This window comes from Adelges cooleyi, unplaced genomic scaffold (genome assembly GCF_023614345.1).
Source record: "Adelges cooleyi isolate 19-005CV unplaced genomic scaffold, UGA_ACOO_1.1 ACOO_flye_CR_arks_rails_tigmint_CR_PRNA_31, whole genome shotgun sequence".
In the NCBI taxonomy this organism is placed as follows: domain Eukaryota; kingdom Metazoa; phylum Arthropoda; class Insecta; order Hemiptera; family Adelgidae; genus Adelges; species Adelges cooleyi.
The window spans coordinates 783,202-805,584 of NW_026095981.1; the positions used below are offsets into that span (position 1 = coordinate 783,202).

At 30.0% G+C, this 22,383-nt stretch overlaps 4 protein-coding genes across 9 annotated transcripts; 3 read left to right on the forward strand and 1 right to left on the reverse strand.

Annotated features, from left to right (window-relative positions):
- Window positions 1-266: 266 nt before the first annotated feature.
- Window positions 267-3,443, reverse strand: LOC126839895 (cAMP-regulated phosphoprotein 19). Its single transcript, XM_050575331.1, has 4 exons — window positions 3,208-3,443; window positions 2,677-2,732; window positions 2,486-2,605; window positions 267-632 (listed from the first exon to the last, which is right to left on the reverse strand). Exons 2-4 carry the CDS (start codon window positions 2,728-2,730, stop codon window positions 429-431), a joined length of 378 nt encoding a protein of 125 aa, XP_050431288.1. The 5' UTR covers window positions 2,731-2,732; window positions 3,208-3,443; the 3' UTR covers window positions 267-428.
- Window positions 3,444-4,493: 1,050 nt separating this feature from the next.
- On the forward strand, window positions 4,494-5,568 carry LOC126839896 (bone morphogenetic protein receptor type-1B-like). The gene is made up of 2 exons (XM_050575332.1): window positions 4,494-4,617; window positions 4,685-5,568. The coding sequence occupies exons 1-2, from the start codon at window positions 4,504-4,506 to the stop codon at window positions 4,823-4,825; spliced, it is 255 nt and encodes an 84-aa protein (XP_050431289.1). The 5' UTR covers window positions 4,494-4,503; the 3' UTR covers window positions 4,826-5,568.
- A 1,461-nt stretch (window positions 5,569-7,029) lies between these two features.
- Window positions 7,030-13,151, forward strand: LOC126839880 (RNA-binding protein lark). Of its 5 annotated transcripts, XR_007685988.1 has the most exons (11): window positions 7,031-7,375; window positions 8,303-8,484; window positions 8,593-8,829; window positions 8,916-9,055; window positions 9,206-9,250; window positions 9,346-9,484; window positions 9,559-9,612; window positions 9,679-9,878; window positions 9,957-10,007; window positions 11,683-12,626; window positions 13,112-13,151. XR_007685988.1 is itself a non-coding variant. In XM_050575308.1 (10 exons), exons 1-10 carry the CDS (start codon window positions 7,294-7,296, stop codon window positions 13,131-13,133), a joined length of 1,152 nt encoding a protein of 383 aa, XP_050431265.1. In that variant the 5' UTR covers window positions 7,030-7,293; the 3' UTR covers window positions 13,134-13,151. The 5 variants fall into 5 exon arrangements, 4 of the variants coding, with proteins under 4 accessions (XP_050431265.1, XP_050431264.1, XP_050431266.1 ...); XM_050575308.1 differs by lacking the exon at window positions 11,683-12,626 and having other exon boundaries at window positions 7,030-7,375; XM_050575307.1 differs by having other exon boundaries at window positions 11,683-13,151.
- Window positions 13,152-18,653: 5,502 nt separating this feature from the next.
- Window positions 18,654-21,736, forward strand: LOC126839890 (uncharacterized). Of its 2 annotated transcripts, none has more exons than XM_050575324.1 (3): window positions 18,654-18,780; window positions 18,881-18,950; window positions 21,095-21,736. In XM_050575324.1, exons 2-3 carry the CDS (start codon window positions 18,887-18,889, stop codon window positions 21,373-21,375), a joined length of 345 nt encoding a protein of 114 aa, XP_050431281.1. In that variant the 5' UTR covers window positions 18,654-18,780; window positions 18,881-18,886; the 3' UTR covers window positions 21,376-21,736. The 2 variants fall into 2 exon arrangements, with proteins under 2 accessions (XP_050431281.1, XP_050431282.1); XM_050575325.1 differs by having other exon boundaries at window positions 18,687-18,780; window positions 18,863-18,950.
- The last annotated feature ends 647 nt before the right edge of the window (window positions 21,737-22,383 follow it).

A 22,383-nucleotide genomic window follows, 5' to 3' on the forward strand; every position in this document is an offset into this window, starting at 1 on the left:
AAAAAAATGTATTCCGAGAGTGTCAAACGCAAACGTAGTTTTTTTACTTAAACCATTTCTATATATATATAATAAAATAATTTAAAAAAATTGGAATAAGATTAAGTGGCTTCGATTACATTAAATATTACAAAATCCATATAGTAATAAAAAAACCACTCATAAAAACTTCATAATTTAAAATAATATTAATTGCTATACGAATTCTGAATTATACCATGTTAAAATTGATTTTATAATAAAGTAATTAATTAATAATACACAACTTTACATCACACATAATATTATAATTAGTATACCAAAATAGCTTAAACGAATGGCCACATCTTGTTAATTCATGAACCGTAATGGCATAAACAAAATTAAAAATAATAACATTTGATTGAACTAATTAACTGTGTTAAAAATAAATAAAATAAAAAGCAAAATCACGTTGTAGACGATGGAGTAGAACTTGCATTGAATTTTGGCTGAATAATGGAAGTCTTTCGTGCTGGCACAGTCTCTGGTGTTGGTATAGTGTCTCCGGTACCGAAACCTAATACTTGTTGAACCGGACGATTAGCTATCTTACTACCACCTGAACCAACTTGCCTTGCCATTTGATAATCTCCCGAATCGAAAAATTTTTGCTATTGGACAAAATAAAACATTATTACATTTTTAACATTTTTATAGACGACTTCACGACAACTGTAATAAAAATAACCATTATTGGTTGGTAATTATATAATAATAAAGTTTAAACTTGTTGTTAGTCGCGCTGTAGGTCAAAATGACCGCAGTCACAGTGTGTGACTCAGGTAAAAAATGTACGCCGGCACACTTTTTTTAAGTGGAACATTAATTTAGGCAGCCAAAGTGTCATTTTTAATGTATGATATACACGTCTTGTAGAGCGGGTCATAATTTATTTTTCTAGTGAAATATGTCATCTTTGACCGTCTACCCTCGCTTTATCTTCCTAACCGTGCAGGCAGACTAATCATACGGTGTTGATGCTAAGCTAATGAACTCACTTTAGGTATAGGATTGCTTGTACCTTGTACACGATATTTTCATGTAACTAGTTCCCAGTCTTTAAATTTGTAAAAAAAAAAAATTTGCGTCAGATTGCATATGCGCCGTACATATTTAAAGTACATAGAATAAACTATTATTTCAATATAAACTTTGATATGGTGATTTTATTGACTTTATCAAGAAGTCTAAACATTATTAAACCTTAATTACTTTTAATGTAATCTTGACAATATATGTTTAATTAACTATTTGAATTAAGAATAGTTTGCTGACAATTTTAACTGGTTAACAATCAGTTTTGTATTAATACTTTTTGAGTTATTAATGTATACAATTTAGAACAGAAGTGCAATATTATTTTTATCTGCCCGTATTACTACTCTACAGCACTCCACCACTAAACTTTTAATACTTTTAATATAAACTTGAAGATAAGATAAGGTGCACAGTAATGTACAATTTTGATTGAAAAATTGTATTATCTGATCATAATTTGTCACACTGTTATAGTTAATTTAATATTCTATACTCTTTTATCTGACCCATATATTTCAAGAATTGATAGGGAACCGAAAATGTGCGAAAAGGAACTATCAGATGACGGAATAGTTTAATTGATGCAACTGAAAAAGAAAGTCAATTAAATGAGTCTTTTTCAGAAATTAACTTGTTTATCTCATAAAAAAAAAAACCCATTTATTAATTTTAAAGATTGAAATTGAAGTGTTACTAATTCATCATTCTCATTGAATTGACATTAGATCAGAAGTATGTCTAAAATTTAAAAAATCAGCCAAAACTAGGAATAATGGTTTATTCTAAGTAATTTCATTATGTACAGTGCAAATGCAATCTGACGCACACTTTTTTTTTTACAAATGTAGCTGATGACTTGCTCTACAAGATACGTGTAAAACATATTTAATAGTGTGACATTTTGAGTAAAAGTCTTTAAAGTAGGAAGTTTATTGAAAAAATACAAAAAAGATTTTTTTTTAAATATCTATTAAGTAAACAGTATTATGATTGTTAAAAAAAGAGTTTTACAATTTTTATTCAAGCAGAAAAAGTATAAGATTTGGTACAAATTGTTAAAAAAACAGGATAATTTTAAAACTCTGTTATTTAAATAGCTCTCTAGCACTACCAAGTCAACTTTTGGTCTAGAAATTCATAATAAACCTTATTAACCTAGGTTGTAATAAAAACAATTTGCTAATTCAAACAATTTTAATCATAGTTTTCCTATTGACACTTTTGGCCACCTAAATTGGCGCTTCAGAGCATTGTGCGGCCATAACTCCTTAAAAAATTGTATATGAAACATTTATTTTAAGTGTATGTTGTTCAAATTTAAAAGAACATCTAATTTGTCAAATATTGCCTATTTTGCCCCTTGATAAATAGCCACAATCGGTACTTCTAATATTATGACAAGCAAGTAGACAAAATTTAAAAATACCCCTTTTGCAAGACGCTTTTGAAGTAACGCAGAATGACCACTGACTGGAGGCCAGTTTGATTTCATCTGATACTGTTTCTTCATACTTTCTTCTTGAGCCTTTTCAACATCTTTCGGGTCCTGAAACAAAACGGTTATTAATGTTGGAAATAATATTTGACCCTAAGCAATTTGCAGGCCACACACTTTACCTTGGGCTTGCAAAATTCTGGATTTTTGTTTTCCGTTTGTGTTTGATCAGCCATAACTAGACAAATTTAGTCAATAACGTTAGTAGTTTGTATTTGGTCAGATTCAATTATGATACTATATATTATTATATAATATTATTAACTGTGCTTATCTATCTAGTGCTCATATACTATGAAGAAGGTTGTAAAGATAACAAAACCAAAAATGGTTAAATGGCCTGCGAAACGAACTAAAATATCTATATTCCAAATAAAAACTCCAAGGGGATAATTGTAAAATTTAAAATGGGCAGGTGTCGTGCAGATGACCTCGGATTTGAAAAGTAAAAAGAGAGAATGTAAGCAACACCGTTTACATAGAATGCCTCGGTTTTACATAATATTAATAACATCAACGCTAGTCAATCATCACGACGAAACGACAGTATGACGTTTTGTGCAAATAAATATGAAGAAAAAAAAAAGTTAGAATATAATATTTCCAAAGCACGTTAAGTTGCGTCGGTCGATGTAATTTTCACAGACACTTACTTGATATTACTTCGGAAGAACCTTTTTTTTACAAATCAATTTGGCTAAACCGTCGAACACGTTTTTCGGTCGTGAATCGTTTTGTGTAGCGGGAAAAAATTGATTTTTAAAAATAAACAATAATACCAATTTTATTATTATTCGATTTCGACAACGCCGTCGAATGTGTGGATTACGTACAGACTACAGACACAAAAGGTACGGTACGGACATCAGCACTTCTCTCCGCTGCTTATCAGAGTGATAAGCCATTATTCGTTTATTTTGTATTTTTTTTTTCTTTTGTTATTGTTTCGACGAGCGAGCAACAGCGCTATCAGACACGAGCGTTTGTCGAGCAAAACTCCATGGCAAAACTTGACAAGACATAACCTCAAAAAAATAATAATGTGCGAAACTGAAATCACGCAAACTATAACTGCACAGGCACAGTCCAGCCGAAACTTGAACGTTGCTTGTTGACTTTTCGTAGTGTGTCTTATTTAAATTTTTTTCCAAATTTTGGATTTTCTCGGCAGTTTTTTTTTAACTACCAAATATTTTACGAAAATTGTTTATATTTACTATAATAACTAATGTATTTTTATTAATATATATTTTTTTTTATTAACTTGCACAATATTAATCTTACTGCGTTTATAATTCGTGAGTATAGATATTATGTTATATATATATATAAAATTTCAAAATTAATAACCGGATTTTGTCGACGGTTTTTGTATTCTATAGGCACTCTACCCGTAATAATTTTTGAAAATAATTTAACAGACATTTTTATAAACAAAACACTATCGATGCTGCTCAGCTGGTTGTCATGGTACGTTCCATTGCGAGCGGCCTGGCCCATTTACACGAGCCGATAAACGGTACCCATGGGAAACCCTGCATTGCCCACAGGGATATCAAGTCGAGAAATATTTTGGTCAAGACTGACGGCGAGTGTTGTATTGCCGATTTCGCTTTAGCTGTCCGATATGACAGGTAAATGTTCCTTATCGATTATTACAGGTCAATGTAGATATAAAAGTGTTATTTCGCTTCAATGTTTTTCTTATTGTTATTGTCGTTACTTTTTTTTAGCCGAAGAAATGAAATTGACATCGCTCCCAATTCGAGAGTGGGCACTAGGAGGTACATGGCTCCTAAGTTGTTAGCGATGCCATCGATGTAACGTCGTTTAGCGCGTTCAAAGCGGCTGACATGTACTCAACAAGTTTAGTATTCTGGGAGTTGTGCAGAAGATGCCGACAAGGTTGGCCTGTAGGCGGTTCACCCATGTTACAAGCCGAAGAGTAAATGTTGCCTTATAGCAATCTGGTTGGCCCCGACCCATCCGTAGAAGACATGCGACTGGTACTGATGGTACAAGGAGCAAGACCGGATATACCCATGAGATGGAGAAGTGATCATGTAAGTTCATTGTATAATTTTTTTGCAACTGTAGTTATTAATTAATATTTGGTTTTTTATTAAACAGAGGTTGAGAGTAATATCGGAAATCATTCAAGAGTGTTGGCATCAAAATCCAAGTGTTCGATTACCTGCATTGAGAGTGATGAAGACGCTGCGTAAATTGGAAGATAGCGAAACTGTGGAAAACGGAATCCATCACGTCTAAATGTCAAAATAAGGCAGCGTGTGTAATTTTTAGCGCCGTTTTTAAGACGACATACAGGATTATATTACTATATTTTACTCCAAGACTGCGTAGATAGAATTAATTTTAAATGTTATTATTATTATTAACTTAGAAAACGAACAACAAATTGTTCAATTCGAGTTAATGAAACGTACTTACTTAACTCCTTATGTATAAAAATATTATGTGTCATTTGTATTATCGCAGTGTAGTCGATTTTATATTTTGTTTAAAATTATTCTTGTAGAATTTTTTCTCTCGTGTATGATGGCCAGATATAATTGAATAATTTTACGACGGTTTCGATTCAATCTTAACATAATCAAACGTTCGTTTACTTCCTGCCCCTACCCCCCTTATTTATAACTATCACAAAATAGTACAAAACAACATGTACGACAAAATTGTACACGTGATGTCTGTTTTTTTGTTTTTACCGTACGAGAGCAATTTCATATATTGTTTAGGTAGCCGATATCATTTAAAAAAAACATTTTTTTTTTTAACCATTACCTATACATCACTTGTGTGTGCTCTCTCGCTAACATTTATTTATTTTTCAAGTATTTACATGATAATGTTGTGTTTGTGTGTTTGTTTTTCCAATGTAAATAATATATTCAACACAATATTATGTTTTTATAATTTTTTTACTATTTTTTGAGTTGTGTAAAATAATTATATATATTGTCGACAACGACTGTTGTTTATTTATTACACAATTATATATTGTTTTAGAAAATTGTTGTATTTTTTTTATCAAATGTATACTTAATCTATGAGTCAACTCCCAAAGTGTATGTACTGTGTATAATATATATAGTGTATAATATGATATTCTATAATGTTTGGTTTATTATTATTATTTTTTTTTTAATTCATGTTTTAAGACTAGCGTGTGTTCTGAAGAGTAACAATTCGTTTTATAAACTAAAGAAAATAATAAATGTGTTACTCTCGAAATACTCGCGCATCATTTTGTTTAAATACAAATAATAAAAATGTATATATTTTTTTATTATGACTTGGGTTTTTTTTTTTTTTTGTTATGTTAGATTAACGCTAAAATGTTTATCCTAAATTTTTATTGCGATAATATTGTCCCGGCAAAAATGTTGAACAACCCAAAAACAAACATAATAACAACTCGCTGAAATACCTTATATTACGGTAAGTGTGTTAGGATGCAAGTATTGGGATTTTTAAACATTATGCGCCGTACGTAGTAGGTATAATGTAGATGAGCCGTTCCCTATATTGCCTGCATTCGAAAAAGTTTGCACTTTTCAGTTTGACCATAGCCATCAACAAAAAAATTGTACGTTGCACAGTTATGTTTTAACAACTTGCTTCTATAATTAGTCTTTATTTGTAAAAATGTTGACGCTTTCCATTCCCCTTAATGGGATTGCATGCGGTCGGTTTTTAAGGAGTTTTGTATAGGCAATATTTAAGACAAAAGAGGTTTTAATAAGTAAAAGTTATTTTGATTTATTTTAGACAGTGGCGTAGCTACCGTGGGTGCATTTTATTTTAAGGTGTTTTTGTACAGTTTACTATACACGTTAACATGTAATTAAGGGAGCAAAAAAAAATGTCTTGCTCCTGTCGCTTTAGTCTCTAGTTATGCCACTGATTTTAGACCAAGATGGTTCAATTTAAATTCTGTAAAGAAATTCGAGTTCTTTGGCTAATTTACCAAATGTTATGTAGAGAGCCGATGTTCATTGGAAAATTTCAGTTTCTTGTAATTTAAAGAAATTAAATTTGCAATTTTTTCAATATTAAAACTCGGTTTTTTTTTTTACATGAAAAAAAGCTAAAAATCTAAAACCTGTTTCCTACATAAACCAGTAAAGTTGCCAACGAACTCGTATGTCTTAACAAAATTGAAATCGGACCAACCTAAGTAGTCGACATTTTGTCTGGCATTTTGGTCTAAAACAGACTGCGCGTAATCCCCGCAAGGTAGCTTACCAATAATTATCGTATACGTATAGGTTCTTTTTTTTTCTATAGTGGCTGCACTGAAAATCGCATCCTTGATCGAATCGACACCTTGATGGAACGCGCCGGTTGTTTTTATCGATAAACGTCGTTTCACGGAAGCAACGTCGCTCGTCTTTTCCATGACAAGCCGACCTTTGTTTTGCTTTGCTCCCTCTCACGGCGGCGTCGGGCGACTCATCGTCATCGCCGCCTGTACTATAATATTATTTTCCCCGGAAATTGTTGTACCTTTGCCCCTATCTCTCGCGTCAATACCCGTGTCCGGTCCGCTAAGGTTCGCGTTTTCTATTTGGCCGTAAAGAGTTTTCTTTAAAATTGTGTTTTCCCCACGACTGTAAATCCGCCATCGAATCTTCTCTGTGTGTTTGCTGCCGCGATTCGCCCGTGTTATGCTCAGAGCACAGTAAGTAATTATTGTTTACTGGTGTAGACGAGAAATGCGAGATTTTGACCACAAGCGAGGTAGACAATTGGTTGATTGTGCCACTGAAGAGGATACCGTCTCAGAAGAAAACGCAGGTAGGTAATTGTTTTGTATAACATTGTAGTATTACAACAATAGGTGTAATTATTATTGGAAAAAATTGCATTGTTATTCGCGTTAGTCATATTTTGTGTTCTCCGGTGCCGTATTTTGCTGTTTTATCTATTAGAAATATCCCGGCGATGGCGTATCGGCCGAAAAAAAATAAACATGAACGAAAAATGTGCTTTATGTGAGGTATTTTTTTTTTTTTTTTATTAAATATTATTTTCGCCATACACTTGCCCACGGCCGACGTATTATAATTATTGTTACATCATACCAACGTTATCTGAACAGCTGTACCTAATAATAGGCATGATATAGCTTTCAATGTCTAAAAAAATAGTCGTGAAATACCGACGTCAATTTGCTTAGGTACACAAAATTGCATTCCCAGCACGAGTGAATAATTTGACCTCTTGTTAATGCTTCACTTTTTTTAAATTCTATATAATTGGCCAATTAGGCGCTCGTAACCTAACGTCCGTGTATCATACTCTGTATACAAGTCTTATAACATTCAAAATAAGTATAGGTACATTTACGTTATTAATTTGCGCGTCTTCCAAACGTAAGTTTTTCATTATTATACCTTTAAATGTGTATGTACCATTAAATATGTTTTGATAAAATAATCCATACATATCAGAATTTTGGCGTACCGTTTGACTCGAATGCTCTGTTATTTTTATACAACAAATCACCTCAAATATGAAATTATTGACAACATTTCCAATTGGCGATTTATTTCACCAAGATTGATGATTACAGTTAAACCACATATCGTAAAATACAGTATGCTATGCGAAAAACGGCATATATTTTGACAAAATATTGTGCAGCTTTAGATCATTTTTTATTTATTTTATTGAAAAAAATATTATGTTTTTTTAATATTAACTACATATTTCTGTATTCAGCAAAAGAAAAAATGCCTTCCGACACCGAAAGCAACACGAGCTTCAACAACACTAGTGTACGAACATTCAAGATATTCATTGGGAACTTATCAGAAAAAACTACATCCAATGACATCAAACCATTGTTTGAAAAGTATGGTAAAGTCGTCGAATGTGACGTTATGAAGAATTTCGGCTTTGTTGTAAGTATTTGAAACATCATCGTTATTGTTTTTAGATATTGTTTTTTTTTTTTTTAATTTAAATAAATTATGAAATAATATATAAATATATTTGGTGTATGTTTTCAGCATATGGACGACGACAATAATGGCCGAGCAGCTATCAAAGCTTTGAACGGTTCAATTGTTAACGATTTGGCCATGAAAGTAGAAGCTGCAACTAGCCGTCGGGGTCCTAATACACCAACTACTAAAATATTTGTGGGCAATTTATCTGAATCCACGAAAGCCCCAGAAGTTCGTGAATTGTTTGCCAGATACGGATCTGTAGTCGAATGTGACATTGTCAGGACATACGGATTTGTGGTGTGTAATTAATAAATGTCACCTAATATTACATAATAATATTTTTCATAAACTATAAAGTTAATCATACTTTTTTGCTGTTTTAGCATATCGATACGAACGACGTAAGTAGACTGATCAAAGATTTAAACGGACACATGTTGGACGGCCAACCAATCAAAGTGCAAATTTCAAACAGCCGGGTTCGCCAACGACCTGGAATGGGTATGCCGGAACAATGTTATAGGTATGTGCTTGCTATCGATGTAATTCATTTAGAGAAAATGTGTTGAGAAGTAATTTGCTAGTCACAGTTATTAATTTAATTTGTGCATAAATAAATTAAATTATCAATATCTCTCTACCTATAAAAAGTAAAACGGGAAATTTTGTCCAGGTGCGGAAAGGGTGGTCATTGGTCTCGCGAGTGCAGCCGTGAAGGGTGAGCCTTTCAACTTATTTCGCACATTCTTCTTTAATCCTACAACCGCTGAGTCTATACATTGGCAAAGTTACTAAATATGAAATATTTTATAGATATGGATATGGAAGGGAAGCTATGCCTCCTCTTCCACCACCACGTGCTCTTCTTTACCCGCCACCACCTCCGCCTTCATTTGTCCGTGAGCGTATATTGGGTTCTTATGGTACAGGCTTGAAATCCGATTTGACTAGGGTAAGAATATTGTATGAAAAATAGTTATGTTTAAAATCATTATCACAATTTAATTTTTTTCTATTTTATTGTAGATGGAAGATTACTCCATGTTATCCCACGCCGACTTAGGTAGTCACATGTACGAGGTAAAACCGTTTAATGTCAAAGTACAATTAGTTAGTTCTCTAATATCGTTTTAATTACATACTCAGGCTGATGGATTATACGATCGTTACTACGACCGCACTTTAATGCGCTCGGCGACAGATGGAGGATATGGTTTGGATCGTCGCATACCTAGAATGCCTTCAAGTCGCGACTACTTGTCATCATCGACACGCATTGGCACATCCATGCGAGACCCAGATTATGTATTTACTCGCCGATCACCATTATCGAGCAGCCGTACATCGTATGTATTGTTCTACCGATTTGTTTAGAAAATGTATTGTGTACTATTTTGATTAAATTATGTTAATCGTTTAACTAGGTCGTCTCACGCTTATGATGATTTCTCCAGGGATGCGTATGATGATCGCCGGTGAGTTATTTAAATAAATGATATGGCTTCTTTGCTTATACTAAATTTAATAGTCGCTTTAGTATAATTAACTGGCATTGTATGGTTTCAATATAGCCTAACATAATTAAAAATTATGGTATGGTGTATGCATTTCGGTTAAATGAAAATTATATGCTAGGAATTTTCGTAACGGTATTGAGTCGATTAAATATGTAGTTAATTTATATTTTAAAATAGCAATTTTTTTTTTTTTTTTTTACCAAATTGAAGTGTTCTTGTTCCATATGACAACGCTATTGGCCATGTGAACAAAGCTTTTATCATTTATGAATGTGTAATAACGTCACCATCATAAACAAACGACTATTAACTTCTTCTAATTAAGTTTTGACCAAAAAATTGTGTAAATGTTACTAAAATATTTGACATACTCGCGTTTAATATATTGAGTAAACAATAGCACTAAATTATTCTAAATTAACTAACATTGGATCACATAAGGCAAAAGATATGTTATATTAACAGTCCTATCAAATTCAATGGCCATTTGTGGATTAACGGAATCCAACTTAACCCTAAATGGACTTCCATGCAAACCATCATTAGTAATTTAAATTGCTGCATACCGACTATAAATTAATCAATGATTACACTATGATAATAATTATTAAAACAAATCCTTTTTTATCTCGTTTCAAAATTCATTAATAATATTTTATAAAAGCTATTTAGGTCAAAAAAACATTAAAGGATTTAGTACAGGCAATATATTTTTCATGCTAATGTATTTCCCTACATATATAAAAATTAAAGTCGGATGTTCTTATTTTTTGGTAATATCGCTAAATTTCATTTATAATCTTAGTCGAACGATGTCACAGCTTTTGTTTCATAAAAAAAATTTACAATAAATATGCGTATAATATAATTTTATGTAAATTAATTTTATATTAATTAAAAGAAGTACACTAGAATGTTGTTTTATGTAGTTGAACACACCTATGAGAAACGTGTTTGTGGTTTGTTGTTTCGTAACTAAAATAGACATAATTAACAACAACAACATGTGTTTGGAAAGACCTTGTTCAATTTTTCAATGTACGATTGGGAATGCGCTCAATTTTTAGATAAACTTGAACAAGTTCATTTTTTTTGTTTTGTAGAATATTTTTTGTATACTATGACTCGTGAACTCCTCGCTTTGTATTAATGTTTTATAGTCTCGTTTTTTTTTTTGTAAAATCATTTCATTGAATATTATTTTTAAAAGCTGTTATAAAGCCAGGGCTCCACTAAAAAAAAAAAAATTATTATTATAACAAATAAAATTCTCGCATATTTTTTTTTATTTTACTGATCTACTTTATGTGACCCTGGCTTTGAATTAAACACTTACAATTATGTGTTTAATATTTTTGTCGCTCTAATTTTATATGAAGCTTTAAACTCATATTATTAACATAATATAGTATAATATTGGTTTTTGTCATGGACATAGAAAATCTTATTGAAGCATGAACTATACACTTATCTGTTGCTTTATCATAATAATATTATTATTTATGTAAATATGTGTAAAGTGGATTTACTTTGTTGAGCCTTTACTTGCATGTTTTGAATGATCTTTGATAATTTAAAGTTTATTTACATGACTTTATGGTTAATCCCCAATTATGTTTTTCTTTTCCGTCAGAGTATCGGGATCTCGCGGTTCGTCGCGTTACACGCCGTATTAAAAAATATAATAATCGTGTATATATTATCGTGCCGTGGCCGTGTAATCGCGTCGCCGGATCGGATAACCGTACACGCCTTCATTGCCGACCGCCAACAATTTTTTTTTATAACTTTACATTAAGGCGAACAATTATAAGAAGACCAACATTTACAAAATCTTGTTTAAGATTGATTGTCATCATATTTTAATATATTTTTTTTTCTAGGATTAATTTAAACATAATTTCTTAGTGTCAACAATTAATTTTTCTTTTTTGTATGATTATTATAATTATTATTATTATTATATATAGGAATAGACTTAACAATGGTAAATATTATTTTGGGCTATTGACTATGTACATCCAAATTCATTTTCTGTCTTTGTAAACCATTAACAAATCTAAAATTAATTTAGAAACATTCATTGACATTGTTTTTTTTTTATATATATAGTCGTTCGTAAATCACACAATATTAACAATTTTTTTCCCCTGTAGTTTCTGTTTGTCGAGTTATTAAAAATATTTTCTTTAGAAACGTATGTAGTAAGAACCTTTGTAGTCAAAGGCATTATAATAATTAGGTTGATGTATTGTTGATTAAAGTACTAAACAAACATGAATATTGTAAGCCCAAATCAATTTTTTTTTTTTTTTTTGACAAGAAATACTTTGTAATTTTCATTGTAATAAAATTATAATCGAATTGGAAAACCAGATCTATTTTGTCGTTGCTTTTATTCTTCTTATATTGGTTAAGTGTTTTTTTTAGTTATGTCCGTTACAGCCGACCGATCTAATAGTTCGCCGAAAACGTGTTGATATTTCTTCTTACACCGATCGATACGTGCGCCGTACTGAAGAATATCCGAACGAAGCCGATGCGTTTGTACGATTCGTGTAAAATACTCATACGTAGGTAAACAATCATTAAATTCATATAGTTTGTTCGTCTGTGTGTGTTTGTGAGTACTGCGGATTGGAAAAAAATAGGCCTATGTTTTCTCCGAGAAAACGATACACGGTCGTCCTCGGTGTGTGTACCGAGTAGTTTTGTACACTCGTCTAGACGGTCGTTTTCAATCTGATGCCGACGATTAAAACATATCACATTACATATGATTAATTTTAATAATTAACAATTGGAAATTTAGCTCATCAGATTATTTGATGTATGTAATATCGGTAACAGATAAGTTTTACCGAAACTCAAATTAAAAAATTGATCAACTTGTGAATTAGTCTAAATCACAAACGAGCTTTAAAGGAATAGATTAATATATGTTTTTTATTTTATTTTAGTCTATAAATATGTACGGTTATTACGTTAGCAATCTTAACACTGCAATAATTTTTTATTTATATTTATACGTTTAATCTATTAGATATTTTATTGTGTTGCAGAACTTTATTAGTATGTGGTTGAACGCCAAAAAAAAAACAAGTAGCGACTTGTTGCATAGCGATACCATGCGAGTGATTGATTGGCATTGATTGTTGCCGAGAAAAAATTTTAAGTATCGTGTTATACGTTGGTTAGTATTTTTTTTTTTTTTTGTGCGGCATTATGAGATCCTTGATCTTACATATTCATACATTTACAAAATATATAAAGCTGGTATATATAGGAAACCAATGTTTTATTCGAATAAGGAGGACTGGCACAACTCTGCTTGTCCGTTGTAATTCTATTTGGGAAATACCCTAACCAAGGAGATTTTTTTAGATGAGATAAAACTACTCTGAACTGCAAATTAGGGAATTGTTGTTTTTTAATAGTAAAAAAAGCTTCACTATAGATTTTTGAAGAAAAAAAAATTGGTGTGGCTACAAATAATCAACTTGAACATATATTATAAATTATGTTTGATAATTTAATTTTTATTATAAAGATTTGATTTGGAACTATTTTAGATAAAAATATGAAACTACCTAAAAGGATAAAATTTGAAAAATAGTCCACCTCTTTTTGGGGAAAACCACAATTAAAATTTTAAAAAAGAAAAATATTTCAAATGTAAAACAAGCTTTTTGACCTTGTTATTCATCGTATATATTATCATATATTTATCGTTACTTAATTTTTCATTATTTTTTTTTTTTATATATATAATTAGGTTTTTTTTCCATTTACATATTACTTCATTTCATTCATTCATTACATTTATCTTAGATATCTTCAATTTCTGGTCAGAAACAAAAGGCTTTAATTAATAAGTTGACAGATAGTTCTTAGAAAACAGAATTATATTTAATTTTTCCAATTATTATTTAGATGAATTGTATTAATCAACCAGTGTTGCTTTTTTTGCAGGTGTTTGGACTTAGTTCAACTTTAAACTGTTTGGTCTACTGAACGAAACATTTATTGGAAATTCGATGTTCTTGCTTCATTTACGGATATTTTTAGAATCGTAACTCTATCAAAGACATTTCGTATTAATAAATAGGCCTACCATAACGATATCAGACTGAATTTTAAGTTTTATAGTTTGTTAAAGCTAAACTGTTTTTGTAAAACAAAATTGTCTCGACTGGATGTCTGGACAGTAAAAAAAAAAAATAATATGAATGTTAACACTATGTTGTTGTTAATAAAACTATAAAGATTATCGTTGAACTTATTATTATTATTATTAATTAAATCTTTACGATTCATTTGTGGTAGTAGTAATAAAATAAAAACTTCTGACATTAGTAATTAATGGAATGTTTGAAATTGTCATGCGTGTATACACTTGACTGAATTGGCGTTAATCAGCCATTATAACCTTGGTAAATAGTTAAACATATAATTACTATGAGCCAATAATGATGTTTTTAAGAGCAAATTTTTATCTGCTTGGTAGATTTTAGTCGATTCTTAATAAATTAATTAATTTCAATGTATTTATATATTATGTAGATGTGTATTTACTTACATGGGTCAACTCTAGTTTATATTTTGAAAATATTAACTCTGAAGATAATGTTAAGTTTTATTATCGCAGATTTTATGTCTAAATTAACTACCTGAATTTTAAGTGGACTTCTAAAACTCCAATACATCTTTACAGATAATACAATGGTCAACGCACCGATGACGGAACTATAAAGACAATATTGTTGTTGACGAGTGTCTTCGTTATAGAATTTCTGTGTTAAAATTATTTAAGTCTTATATTTTTACAATACTAAACAACACAACAAATGTAGAAAAAAATATTACCTATATTGTTTTTATACATTCAAAGGCGATCGGTATTCCTAATTAGATTTTTTATGATGAAAAAAATATTACCATTAGGTTAACCTTGGCAGTATTGTTACCTGGCTAGCAAGAATAGAATGTTTAAAATAATAAAACAGATTTGCCTAAACAGTTGAATTTATTGGCTGGCAGTGGTCGATCTTGACTAATATTTATAATCAAGTGTATTAAAAAAAAAAAAAAAAAAATAGTAAGTTCTTAAACAATTTTTTTACAGAAATTTCATTGTTTAATTAGTGTTGTAAACATTTTCTGTATTTTAGTTGAGAAGTTTTTATTTCTCGCTTCTGTAGCTGAGCAATTCTATAGATCAGAAATGATTGTACCCCTAGGTACTTTATTGGGTCATAAGTTAAAAATGTTGAATTAATACAGTCAACGGGTATCTAGAAAATATTCGTTGATTACAATATATATATATATTTATACAGGGTGATCCAACTAACGTAAGACACTATTTTTTTATAAAGTCATAACAAATGAACAAATAAATGAAAATTCAAACGCTAACATATTCTTAGTTAGAAAATGTAATTAGTTAATTATGTACCTAAAAGTAGTGATGGGAAAATCCGGATTTTTCGAAGTTCAAAAAACCGGAGTTTTAAACTTCGAAATCCGGAGTTGTAGTATTCGAACTTCGGAATCCGGATTTCGAAGTTTTCGTTATAAATCCGGATTTCGAAGTTCTCGTTATAAATCCGAGATTTCGGAGTTTTCATTATAAATCCGTAGATTGGATTTCAATTTTTTTACAATAGTAAATTAATTATATTAGTTAATTATTTAATATTATGTATAACGCGTTTATGCAGTGTTCAAAAAAATATTTAATTATTGAATTGGTAAATTAGGTATCTGTTTTTATAGTTATAAGAACATTATGTATAAACACGATTTACAAGTCTCAATGACACTTTTATAATAGATTAGAGCAATAAGTTGTAATAATATGAAAAATACACAACACAATATATATATATATATATACATATATGTATATATAAATGAGGAAAATAAAAAAATAATAATAAGTCAATCTGGAGTTGTATATGTCTTAAATCTAAATAAATAATAATAATACTTATAATACTTTTTGATATAAATAGTTAAGCAGTAGAACCAATTACATTATATAAAATTGTAGTTAATTACGGTTGTTTTTAAAGTAATTAACATTTTAAATAAAATGTGCTACAGTTGATTGGTAAATTGTTCTTGTAATAAAATTATTTTTTACTTTTTAGCTCACATTTTACTGAACTGTAATACAGCATCCTTACTTTGTATTTAAGCTAGATTACATATATGAAACTTAAAGTTCATTAGAAACATATAACTTAGGGTAATTTAATTGAAGGGGTATGATAATAGCATTTCATAAAGGATTAAAAGTCAACTAATTTGAACAATTTGGTCATCTTGTACTGCTGAATTAGTAATTACAAAATGGCTTTTTGAATTTTAAAATCGGTAATTTGGCTTTTTATTTAAAAATCCGGATTTGTCATTAAACCCGGATTCTTCGTGAAATCCGGATTCTTCGTAAAATCCGGATTTGTTTCATTGAACTTCGAAAATCCGGATTTATTTCCCATCACTACCTAAAAGTTTAGGAAAAAAAAATTCTCAAAATATTCATATTTTCAGAGAAAATAGTGTCTTACGTTAGTTGGGTCACCCTGTATATATAGCAAACAATGGCAACAAATTATTATAGAGAAAACGATCAACCCCAATCGTATATACTCTAAGATTAGAATAACTTACTTAGGCAAGTTTGATATATTATAGCCGCTGATCGATACAGTTAGACTTTGTAAATAATAAATACAATTATGTATTAAGTATATGATATTTGAAGCGATTTATTAGGTATAATTTTATTTTTAGTGTTTTTACATAAAAAAAAAAACTTGTTTTGTTGAGAGTTTCTCGATTTGAAACCAAGTGCTCGTCGATGTAAACGGATAGTATTTATATCACAATGTCTTTGGACTTTAATTTCCTCGAAATTACTTTGCTTTTCATTAGCAAAGAATAAAGATTTACACTTAACAGATAACTCGATTTGACAGCGTTAATTACAAATCCTATATTATCCTGTTCAACATTTTCGTTTGGATTTAAAATCATAAAATCCGGTGTATTGTTTTCGAGATAGATAAACGTTTTTGAAAATGTTAATCTACTTTTTTTTTATTGTATACATTTCCACGACTAGCACAAAAAGTAAAATTAGGTACTTTTAATATTCTTAAATTATCCCTTGCCAAGTTAAAGGGTTCAATAACTCATAAGGTATTGATTGAATGCAATTACAATTTGTCACATTGCACGTGACTTTAACCACATAATTTTCTAACTACAAGATTTGTCTAATATATTTTATAGGTACCTACTTAACATTTAAAATTAAAAAAAAATTGATATGAACTGTTTGTCTTGATAGTCTTTGCAAATGGTTAACGATATTCTGTACTTAAAACATTTTTTGAAGAAAATCAAATATATTGGATTACACAATATTATTACAAGTATTTTAATTATTAAAAACATAAACAAAACTAAAAATAATAATAAACAGAATTAAATACGACCACCTTACTTTTTAAACATATTTTCTAAGAACACTATTCGTAGGTATTCAATTACCTTTAACTTTATTCATTAACACATTTTAATAAATTTAAAGCGAATATCTTGTTTTACCTATTATTATAAATTACCTAATATTATCATTTATCAATTATCACTATAGTCGTAATGAATAGCATTAGTATTGCATCTAGTAAATAAAATAAAATATATTTCAATGGGCAAAAAGTTTTTAAAAAAGTCAAGATTTTTGCACTCAGCTTTTCAATTACTTATTCATACTTTTAAAAAAAATATAAATTCGGTATATATAGGAAAACAATTTTTTAGTCGAATAAGAATTTGCACAACTCTGCTTGTCCGTTGTAATTCTGTTTGGGGAATACCCTAACCAAGGAGATTTTTTGGATGAGATAAAACTACTCTGAACTACAAATTAGGGAATTGTTGTTTTTTTTCATAATAAAAAAAGCTTCAGTACAGATTTTTGAAGGAAAAAAAATCGGTGTACGTTATCAGGCCACAAATGGATCAACTTGAACGTATATTATAAAACATGTTTGATAATTTAATTTTTAATATAAAGATTTGATTTGGAACTTTTTTAGCTAAAAATATAAAACGACCAAAAAGTTGAAAAATAATCCACCTTTTTTTTTTTGGGAGAAAACAAGTTTAATGTTTCTTTCTAGTTAGAGCACAAAAATACATTTTACATGAAGCTATACTAGACATTGCGTGTCAAAAATATGCACGAAGTACTTAATCATTCTGATGTGTTTTACTAGTAGGTATGTATATTTTTGGGGACAATATAAAATTCGGTAGATTGTGTATTTTTTTTTTTACATATTATCCTTTACTATTTATGACAAACATTAAATGCCTACTTGGTCGGTAATTGAGGGGCTAATACGCCGTCTGTTAGTCGATAACACTGTTCCGGTGCACTTTAATAGCATTAGTATACTTTTATAATTACACACAACCATTCGAGATAGACAAAAATGCAAATTCACCCAAACTATTGTTAGGCGCCTAAAATCGTTAGATAAAAAAATATGATCATTTTATGTGCTATGCAAATGGTAGGTATTATCTAGTAATGGTAACGTCATTTAGTTTAAATACCTCAATTGAATCGCTGTTTGGAGCAGAAATCATCCGGTGTTAGTAACTTTATAGTACTGACTTGACAAGTGCGAAAACTCTTCCCATCAAATCGGTAAGCAGTCAATTGTCGTTAACTTGTATTTGTGAATTTATAGTTTGAAAATTTACAAAAGTAAATTAAAAAGTATAAGTAGCCTTATTGTATTTTACAGAACAACATGAATACAAAATGTTTAATCGTCACCATCGTGTTGGCTGTGGTTTTCCAAAACGCATATTGTGGTAAGTTTAAACATAATTAATACAGCCAAGTTTTAAAAGTATTAATGTTATTATTTATATCCTACTTGGATGCTATAACAGTTACAAGTCTTTTGCCCAATGGCTTAGATTGTGTAGCTTTTTAAATATTTTTGTTTTAAACCGCTGGGCCGATTATAGTATTAGTATATTTTAAAAAGACAAAAATGTATCATTAAAAAATCTAGAAAACCACCACAAAAATTTAACATTTAAGAAAATAGTCGAAGTACTTCTAAATTTGTGTGAGGGGATTTTTTTTTTTTTTAACTTGTATGAAGGAAAAAAACAAAAAATATTATTAACCCTTTCCCTTGAAAAAGGATGAAAACTTTTTCTTTTATTTAACTTAATTGGCATAGCTTTAGTACTTAAAAGTTAGACTGACTGAATGTAGATCTAGTGAGTGACCTTATAACGTATACAAGATAGAACATTGTTTTTATTATTAAAAATCAAAATTAGTCTAAATGTACCATAGATCTTCGACAATTTAGTATGTTATCTGCTGATGTTTGCTTATTTTGAATTAATATTAATACACTTTGAACATAAAGGGAGATAACACTTACAGAAGACACTTCCATTTTATTTTAAAAATTATAGTAATTTTACCAAACCAACCAGTTAAAAATTGTCAGTAAATAATTTTTAACTTAAAAAACTAATAACCTACATTTGCCACATTTTTTTTAGATCCAAAACTCTAAAAAATCATATGACTCGATTACTAACATATTTATTGGCTAAAATAATTATTTATATATATTTGTTTTTCATAGTTTTTACCGCATACCTACGCTTTTGCATCGAAACGTTTATTTGAAAGTGATAAAACCACTTTTAGTTATTGTATAATTTGTGAATCCATCACCGTCTTCACTGTCCTAATTTTTTTTTTTACAAATGTAATTTGCTCATGGCAATTCTTGTTGGCAATTTAATCGTTAAATTGTATTAATGACTAATTTTTAACTTTTACTAAAAACAAAAAGTGTTATTTCAGTCTATCTTAAAATAGGACAAATAAAATCAGTTAGTGACCCAATAATTATAACACAGTATTAGCTTAACTAATTTAGTATTAAGTATTAACTACTTACCAGAACGGCACTTTTTATGGCTTTTATTTTAAATCTTTTGAAAACATTTTATGGTAATAGGATGGCAAATATGATTTGCCTAGGGGATTAATAATATTTAATCCTGTCTCTAATGGTAGACATTAGAAAAATACATTACACGGTAATATAACCTTTTTTTGTACCCGGGGTCGATAAAGATCCTAACAAGTAATATACATAGTTTGTAGGTGTTAAATCATAAAGTTTGTAAAAAATGCTTCTTTTGATCAAATAGTGATTTGTTTTATTATTTTACTGCTATTGATACATAACACATTTGCTTAAAAAACAGTTCAATAGATTATTGTTGGCGCACACGGCCTTTGAAAACACAATACCAATATAATAAACTATTTGATCATTTTTAGCAAAATACGAAAATAAAATAATATTTTTGTATTATAACTTACCTAATCCTAAACGAAAAGACAGCAATACATACGGTTCATAGCGTCCTTAGATTTCCCAATGTAAATGTTATTATTTATTTCATATTATGTCGTTAGCCTTTATGTTATGTCAAATGTGTATTTCTTTAAAACTCGATACCATCATGCGGTTAACAGTATGATATTGTAAATTTGATTGTATTATTTTTAGTTCTCACTTAAATTAAATCACTGCTAGTAGTCTTTAATTATTGCAATCGGTGTGATCATTACCAACCAATAGTATTATACATTTTTGGTGCCTTCACCAATTGATGGTTGGCTAGAAAAACGTTGCAACTGACAACAAAATTGAAATATTAAAAAAATTAGATTTTTCCTCTAGTTGCACGTATAGTGTTTACCCGGTCCCAGGGTTACCAACGTGCTTAAGAAAAAAATCCCCAAGTCCGCGCGGTAGAGCATTATTTTGCCGGTTTTGATGAAAATGTCAGTTACAACGTTATTCATGGCCATCATTCAGTTGTATATGAATAGTTTGACCTACATTCGTATAGTATAATGTCCTAATAAGTTCTATATTATAATATTAAGATAACGTTCAATTTTAAAGGTGTGCCTGCAAACCGAAAAGCCAGAGCAGCAGACTCTGAACTCGACCATGACGCCGGCTTGTCCAATTCTCAAGAACAACTCGGTCGCGGATTTACTGACGATATGAATAATTACTACAATCAGTTCAACCAACAGAATCTCAAACCTCCGAGTTTCAACCAATCGAGTTTCCAAACTCCGAATTACAGTCAGCTCAACCAACAGAATTTCCAACCTCCGAGTTACAGTCAGTTGAACCAATCGAGTTTCCAACCGCCGAGTTTCAGTCAGTTCAACTAATCAAACTGGGTCTCGGGTTTTTAAGCTACATATATACTAACTGGATAATGGACACGCGAATAAAACATGCGACCGGATTTAGAATTTTATCATTAACTCTTCACAAATTGTAGCCAAAACAAATATTAAAGGCAATTATTCGGTTTATTTGGATAAACATTATTTTTTCTAATTATAAAAATTACATCTTAGCATTGCGATTTACACACGAGACGGATTATTTGTTTTTTGTTTGTCGTTCAATCATCAATCCATACACACTTACGAATTGATCACATTTTAATAATAAACGTGCACTTAATACATTTGTTATAAATTATATGAAATTGTCATAATATATAAAAGTGAGTATGATGTCGTATATATTTATATTTTACTTGATTTTCAGTAAGTATCACGCAATTGACGGGAAAAAGTAATATTGTAATTGTCAAAAATGTATACCTCGTCTGCGGTTTGAGGCAAAAAATTGAGAAAATAAATCAGCATTTTTTAACGGGGGCACAAGGGTTTGGAAAATATCAGAAAAATTCAAGATGCAAAAATCAAATGGGGTACTTAGGTACTATGATATAAAACTTTGCCACGCCTATACTAATAAATTAATAATATAGTGATCATTATTACCCTCTCCAAAAACGCCACTGACTTGAGTAATCGGAAACGGATCACCTTCAATGTCTCCTTAACTTAACTCCAAAGTGGGCAATCGTTCGCCCAATGCAAAATATAAGTGTAGGTACCTAGGTAGTAGGTACTTGCCGTTTAATATTTTAATTTTGCAAACCGTTTCCTTTTGACCATTATCGTGTTGCGATCCAGGTCATCTATGTTGTGGTACATTTTCGCAATGTACAATATTATACCTATATATATATACATATATATTGTAGAAAAAGATAGTTACTTCCGATGTCGATAAACGTGCATATCATATTGGACATTTTTGTCTAGTTAAATATTATTAATAGTATTATTATTACTGTGTTTCGATACAATAATCATTAT